Below are 7,832 nucleotides of genomic sequence, written 5' to 3'. Positions count from 1 at the left end.
CTTCAAGCGAAGGCTGGATGTGTATCTAGCTGGGGTAATGTAGGCCCAGCACTCTTTCCTGCTTATGCAGGGGGTCGGACTCGATGATCTGTTGAGGCCCCTTCCGACCCTAGCATCTATGAATCTATGAATCCTTGAGGATCTGCTTCATGATTTTTCCAGGAAAAAAATCATGTGTGTGTGCTTAGAGGATCCTAGGAAGGGGACCTGTCTTGGACCATAGTGAGATATGAAAATGCTTAGAGTCCATGCCATTATGACTAGGGAAAAAAATAATTCTGAACCTGAAGATCAAGACCCTCCAGCATTTTCTAAGTACTGACAGTGACACTGGTGTACCTTTGTCACTGTGGCTATTGTCCAGTACCTTAGAGAAAGATGAAGAAACCTAGAAATGTTCATAAGGAGGGGGAAAAAAAAAAAGAAATCTTTCTCGGCTCTTACAGGAAAAAGCCCCAAAGAACATTGCAAAACTTCCCTTCTCTGGTAGATAGAAATCTTCTAGTTTCCAGTCAACATTTTTTCATAACCAGTGTATAGCTATTTGATTGTGTGCCAATATTGTTTTTTTTAGCCTAAAAAGCTCTTTTTCCTTCCCAATATTCATCCCTGAATGATCTTGTAAAGAGTAAGCATGTTTCCTCTCAATCTCTATTTTGATAAATTGAATGTGCCAAGCTCTTTTAGTGTTTTTCATTAAAAAGTCTCCATTCTTTAATCATTTAGTGGCCCATCTTTGTACCCGTTTCAGTTTAAGTTCATTGTTTCTGAACATTGGTGATCAGAAAAGCACACAGTATTCCAGATTGGGTCTTATGAATGCCTAAGACATACTAGGACTGCATTAATCTTTATCACAGTCATGTCACACTGGTGACTTATATAAAAAGATTACACCCAGATCCATATGTCTTCAGGCTATATGCCTTCATCTTATAGCTGAAGTCCTTGTTATTGATCCTTAAGGCCATGATTTTGTACTTCGTATAGTTAAATTTAATTCCATGTCCATGTGCCATTCCTCAGGTTTATCTAAATCTTTCTGTATAATATTTTGGTCCTTTTCTATGTTGGCCATGTCCTCCACCATGGTTTAGTATCATCTGCAATTTCATGGGGTTACTTATAACTCCAGTACCAAGTTTACTAAGTCAACTGGATAGGTCCCAAAAACAATCCCTGAAGGGATAACTTGCCTTTCAACCTAAACTTCAGCAGCCTCCCTTTGCATCATCTCCTTATCTACTATGACACCAATTGTCTCCAGTCTGGTCAGTAATTTCCAGTAAGACACAATATCAAAAGTTTTGCTGATATGTACATGTATGAAGTCCACTGTATTGCCTTTATCTTGACATAGAAAGGTATGATAATCTTACTTGGATAAAATCATGGTGTGTTTTGTCCCATGTTCTGTTTACTTCCAGGTCTAACTCAACTACACCTTTGGCCATTCTCACTTTATTCCTGCATTTTTTGCCTGCTGCTGACACCCTACTGGTCAGTCCCTTTTTCCATACATCAAAATACTTGGAAAACTGGAAAATATATATTCATCCACATACAAACCTGAAACTTTTCTGGGGATTAAGCTCTTTCTCGTCTGCCCCCTTCCCTCATTTAAATAGAAAGCCCAGAGAATATGTAACCATTACTAAAATAAGGGTATTTTAGAAAAGTATGTTTCTCCTTCAGAATAAATAGCAGCTATTGTTAATAATGTAAGTGTGAGAAAATGATGGGTAGGGAAAAAACCTTAAAGAAGAATTTTTACACAGTCCTTCTTAGTAAATGACTCAAAATCCTTCTCCAAAACAGCATGCGTCTGTTGGAGATGAATTAAAGATTTATTTTTTTGATTCTCCTGTTTTATTAACCACTTCTGTGCAGGTCTGTAGTGTTTATTCGTATTTGGAAATATCAGAAACACCCTGGCTCTGTGTTTGGTTTAATCTTCTGTTGTTCGTTTTTTAACCCTGAGATGACTATATTAACTTTTATTTTCTTGATGCATGAGGGATATTTGGAGGATAGGAAAATAATGCAAATGTGGATACAAATTTGGGGTGATTGCACCTGTCCTTAGAACTGTGATTAGATTTGCCTTGAGGATGCTTTTGGATCATAACCCATTGTCATGCAGCATATAACTAGGACCCTGTTAGGTTCAAACAAAGTTTGGGCTGTGAAAAAAACATTTCTCTCCTTGGAAAAACAAAAAAAGTCACATTCTAACATTTAATATGGTTGCTTCTACTGCTAGAGAAGCACAAAATATTTGTTTTTAAAGCTGCCTTCATGAGGCAGCCAGTGACTTGACTAGCTATGTCAGTCTAGTTTATGTATGGCTTTTATTCTTTACCACCACACAGTGGGATCAGAAATATGTCCGAGATTATAGGCCTACTGCCTTGTTTCTTATCATTATTTTTTACAGCGAGCTTAACATTTTTGCCTACCACTGAAACCTCAGACCCTAGCAAACTCTCAACATAGAAATGTAATGAAGTTTATAATAATCTTATTGGTTATCAACAATTTTGCTGGGCTCAGGAGCCAATACAGGGCTGAATGATGTGCTAACAATTTACTCAGCCACGCAGATCAATTAGTTTTAAAAATATAAAATCTTATGGTTTCAAATCACTGATGAGAGTTGTTTGAAATCATATTATTTTGGTCCATCAGCTGGAAATCCCCTCTATGGGGGAGGGAACAAGAAGAGGGAAGGGGGAACAAGACGTAACAAACAAGAAAGCAAAAAAACCCATACCATAAAGCCACGGAAAATCCACGGATATGTTTTTAAAATCTGGGAAATATCAAGTATTTTGATTCCTATAGTAGCCTATATAAATCAAGAAGAGAGACAGATTCCTATTTTATCTCTTCCAGGAAACAACCCTTCTAATGATATATGAAATAGTTCTTAACCGATCTAAGTGCAGAACAGCTGATATGTTCCATGCTAATCTGTACAATCCTGGTGATGTCTAAGTGGTACATTATGGCTGGCTAATTCTGAATAGTCATGGGGAGATCAGCAGAAGACAAGAGACAGTTTATAGGCAGAAAGAGAATGAGCTGCTTTGGACATACTGGTTGAAACCTAGCCTATCATTTTCTATCCAGTGATCCCCGCTCCTCCCCCATTTTTATTCTATGTTTCCTAGTCCCTTCACTCTTGGTCTCATACTGAGTGACAGGCAAGGTCATGTGATGCAGGAGCGAGTACAGTCTAAGGCAGTGTATAACAGGCCACATACCAAGAAATGCTCTAGTCACAGGGGTGAGAAGCCTATGGGCCATCTGGGTCCAGTCTGGCCCGAGAATGTCTGGTATGATACAGGGGATCAGTGGCACAGAGCCTGCTGCTCTGCTGTGTCTGTGCTTACCCTCACCGTAGAAGGGATGTGGTGAACAGTGGTGAGGGTAAGCACAGGCAGTTGGATATTTTAGGGGGTGGAAACTTGTGGCCCATAGCTTTGGGCTAGGTCACAAAGGGCGGCTTGTACAGGCAAAAGGTTGCTGACCCCTGCTTTAGTGGAAAGGCACTTGGCAGGGAAGAGCATGTGGTATGAGACTTTTCCTGGTCCTTATGGCAATTTATCTTTGCCATTGTTATTAATGGAGTAGAGCAGGGTTGGGAGGATGGGCCAATGGCAAATATCAGCAAATAGATGAGAGACATGGAAAAGAAGCATATCTGGCTCTAAGTTTTCATCCAGTTTGTCTTGGCATTCTTCCAAATAGCCTCCCAAGTCATAGATAAGGAGATATCACATAAAGATAGGAACACAGGAAATTAGAGCTGGAAGGGGCCACATGAGGTCATCTGGTTCAAACCTGTGCTCAAGGCAGGGTCATTCCTGACTAGACTATCCCAGACAAATGTCTGTGTAACCCGCTCTTGAAAATGTCCAGGGATGGAGATTCCACAGCTTCTCTAGGAGCCTCCAAGGATGATGTGCCCAGGATCCTCAAATTTCCCTTCAGTCTTCTTTTTCCCAGCCTAAATAACTTTAGTTCTTTCAGCCTGTCTTCATAAATCTTGCTTCCCAAGTCTCTAATCATTTTGGTCACTCTCTGCTGGACTCTGTCCTCTGTCCACACCTTTCTTGAACTGTGGGGCTCAATATTGGACGCATGTAAATGGGTAGCCTCACCTCTGGGCTTTTCTGGGAAGGGGTGTCCTGTGACTTTGACCTTTGCATAGCAGTCTGGCCTCTCTGTGTAGTCAGTGGTTCAGACCACTGCCAGTCTTGGGTTCACAGGTGTTCTTTCACAGTTTGCTTTCCTGCTGCTGTTTTCTCTGGCAATTTTAAGCTTCCCTTGAGCCACTCCATGATCAGCAACCTCCCCAGCTGCAGCTACTCAGTAGGGCTGGCTGCCCTGTCTTAATAGGACAGCCCACCCTGTTACAACACAGACCAGGTGAGGCCTCAGTAGTCCTGAGTAGAGTGGAAGAATCACTTCCCTTAGCTTACAAGAGACACTGCTTTTAATACAACCCAGTATACTTTTGGCCCTTTTTTGCAAACAGACCACACTCCTGGCTAATATTCAGCTTGTGGTCAATTGTAATCCCCAGGTCCTTCTGTCCAGTACTACAGCCGATCCAGTCATTCTCTAGTCTGTATTTGTACATGTATTTATCCCACCCCAATATTGTCTTTGTTGAATTGCTTCTTGTTGAGTTTTTGATCGTTTCTCCAGTTTATCCAGGTCATTCTGGTTCCTAGCCCAACCTCCTGAGTGTCTAACTCTCACCAACTTGGTGTCATGTATGGAACATTACAAGTCATGGTTCTCACAGCAAATAGAAAAAAAATACAATAGCTGAAGCCAGTCATTATTTAATAATGCTATTTTATCTCATTATTATGTATATTGGAATTCTTCAGCAGTAATCAAGTTTCTTTTGGTTTTGAATTAAGTCATTCAGAAATCAGAGTATTGCAATGCAAAACAGAGGTTGCAGATGCACAATATGTTTACATCAGTGTAATTTACATAGGTTTGTATGCTAATATAAATTACCCAGTGTAAGAGTGGGCAGGCAACCAGCTCTCTGTAGGTAGCTAACTCTGGCAGGCACTATTACAGCACCCAGTTATTGGGTAGCAGAGGACTTAGTAATAGTTTATTTGATTAAATGGATTAGAGCAGAGGCATACATGACTGATTTTCAGTTACTGTTGTAACATATACTGGTAAGAAGTTACCACTGCCTTCATAAGGAGTAATTTTAGTTTTGACTGAAGTGATGTATGCCTTTGTAGGACCATATATCATGTGCCCACTCTACATTTATATTAGTAGAAAGACAGATTATATTGATATTAATGTGTTATGTGCCTAATCTCAAGAAGCAATTTTATTCTGAAATAAATGTAAAGCAAAAATATGAATATGGCAAATCTCTTAATATTTGATTTGCAAGCAAAACTTTATTTTCCTTTAGGGCCATTCCTAAGATATGTTCCATCAGGGTGTGTGAAACTCAGTTTCTGTGGGTACATCTACATGTACACTTAACTGCACATTAGACTAATTTGTTGTGATGTAAAGCATCACGGTCTGCACATGTGATGCTATTAGACCACAGCAAACTAATTTTTGTTGGGGACAGTACAATCTTACGGTGGTGAAAATAACTGAACCTGATTGCATGTGTAAATGCTGACTTGGGTGTAAATTGCACTTGGTCACTCCAGGCAGCAGGGGGCCAGACTCCTGCCTGCCACCTAGCCACACAGCTCCACTTTTTAGGCACTCTTGTGCCCCAGTCAGCCCCTCCACAGTCTGATGCCATGATCTGGAGCCTGGGGCTGACCCTACCCAAGCCTGCTATGGCACCTCAGCTCAAACTGCTGTAGTCCTGGGCACATGTGCAGATGCTGCACCTGGGAGCCATTAACTCTGGTGGAAACGGTGCTGGAGCCTATCGTGCCTCACTAATTAAACATGTAGATACACCCAGTATGTATGTAGAAGTTAATATTTTTGCAAAACTTTCTCATTTGGTGGGCACTAGTCAAAAGCTCACTTTCTGCTGGAAAACAAAGCTTTTATTTTTGTTTGGTTTTGTAGTGAAAGTGCTAAAATTATGATCCCAAGCAAAAATGTAAATTTACTTCAGATGAGATTGTTCTCTCTCTTCAGTGAGTTTTTCTACTAACTCAGCAAAAAAGCTAAATGAGAGTTTTCTGGTTGTGAAGAATGACTTCATGCTTTGCCATAAATATTCAAGGTGAAAAATAGGTAGTTTAAAAACAACAAAAAAACCGACGCAAAACACAAGAAACCCAACCAGCTGAAGGCTAATATATGATCCTAGTATACATTCTCTGTTAGACATAACTTTAGCGAAGTGTCTATTGATCTGTAATTGGACTTTATTTCTACTTTGAGTACCAAATGCCTTTCCAGCCAGGGCCCACAGAGAGAAATCAACTCCCACTCTCCTCCATTAGGAGTACTTGCAACATGTCTGCAAACATATAACCCTTGTGGAATTGGAATTGAGAGATCAAAGGGCCAGTTTACAGCTGAGTGCTGATTCCTGTGAGTCCTGAGTGCCTTCATTTCCCATTGACTAAAGCGCAGACAGCTCTCTGGAGGCAACTGTCTGTAGCTATGGTACATCAATCCACTATGTGAAAGGTGCAATGAGGTATTGAATAATATCTACAAAAGCAAGGCTGTTCTAGCCAAGGCTATCTTTCTTAGGTCCCCCTTTGTTTTGTTTCACGTTGTTCCCTGTTCCTCTCAGTTGCTGTTGTAATTTATTTATTTAATGCATCTTATAAACTCTGCCACCTCTCTACTCTGAACCTGATAGCATTCAGAGCTTCCTTTCATTGTGCCTGAAAATTGTAATGGTGCTCTGATGCCACTTCATGAATGTCCAGCTTTCCTGTCCAAGGCAATGAGCTATTTAATAAAAATGTTAAAGTCTGCTAATTTTAGAGTTTAAGATGACATGGGGCTTTCTTTTTCCCTTTATAGGAATCACACTATATAGCCATCCATATGGAGGAGCCTTGCTGGATGAGGACAAAATGTGAGAAAATGTTTAATTAATTCTGAAGAAAACCCACTTAGATAATAGCTACTGTATGTTGCATGTAGTAGATACCTTATTTTGGTTACACACAAGTCACTTCCAATTAATCATTTAACCAGGCATACTACTAACATAAGTATTTTGTTGAATAAAGTTAGTTGGAGAGGAAAAATAATGAGTAACTTACCATTATACTTAATTGGATTTCTGTTTGCAAAGTGTTTGCAAGCCTGCCACAAAAATCTCAGATGGATTAATTATTTGAAATGCTCACTGAGTTTCTCTTTGAAAACTTTGCTCATCCTCTGTGAGAGGGGCATTCTTGAAAAGGTTTCACTGTGAGCACTCAGTATTCAAACTTTGAAATGCATGCTTTGTTCTCTAGTTAAATAAATCACATTGTCTTCTTTCTATTCTTTGATTAGCTGATATGTAGGGACCTTATTACATGTTGCACTTCTTGCTGCTCACATGTTGATTGGTGTTAGTGCTGGCTTGAGTTTGGAGCAGTTGCACCTTAAGGATAAACACTTCTGACTGTCCCTCACCTGCTCAGCTGTGACTTGCCATTTGAGCGCTCGTGAGCAGGGGCCTGACTTGGAGCTACAGCTGTAAGTTGGCACTACAGGGCTGGTGAGACAGGACAGTTTTCTATCCCTGGTTTCTAGGTGAGGGCAGGGTAGGGGTGTCACAGGGGCACTGAGGTGTCCTGTGCCTTAGAGGATAGAAGGAGAGCTGTCAATCAGCAGGGCAGTGCAGCTGC

General features: G+C 40.4%; 1 protein-coding gene across 1 annotated transcript in view; it reads left to right on the top strand.

Annotated features, from left to right (window-relative positions):
• ABCA13 (ATP binding cassette subfamily A member 13) overlaps positions 1–7,832 on the top strand; it is a 368,570-nt gene that overhangs the window by 262,743 nt on the left and 97,995 nt on the right. The window contains 1 exon segment of the mRNA XM_019537509.1: positions 7,012–7,066. Within this exon segment, the coding sequence (XP_019393054.1) occupies positions 7,012–7,066 (55 nt within the window).

Source organism: Crocodylus porosus, unplaced genomic scaffold (assembly GCF_001723895.1).
Source record: "Crocodylus porosus isolate Cpor-Errol unplaced genomic scaffold, CroPor_comp1, whole genome shotgun sequence".
Classification (NCBI taxonomy): Eukaryota; Metazoa; Chordata; order Crocodylia; family Crocodylidae; genus Crocodylus; species Crocodylus porosus.
Note: the sequence above shows the minus strand (reverse complement) of the source record. Positions and strands in the feature narration are given on the sequence as shown.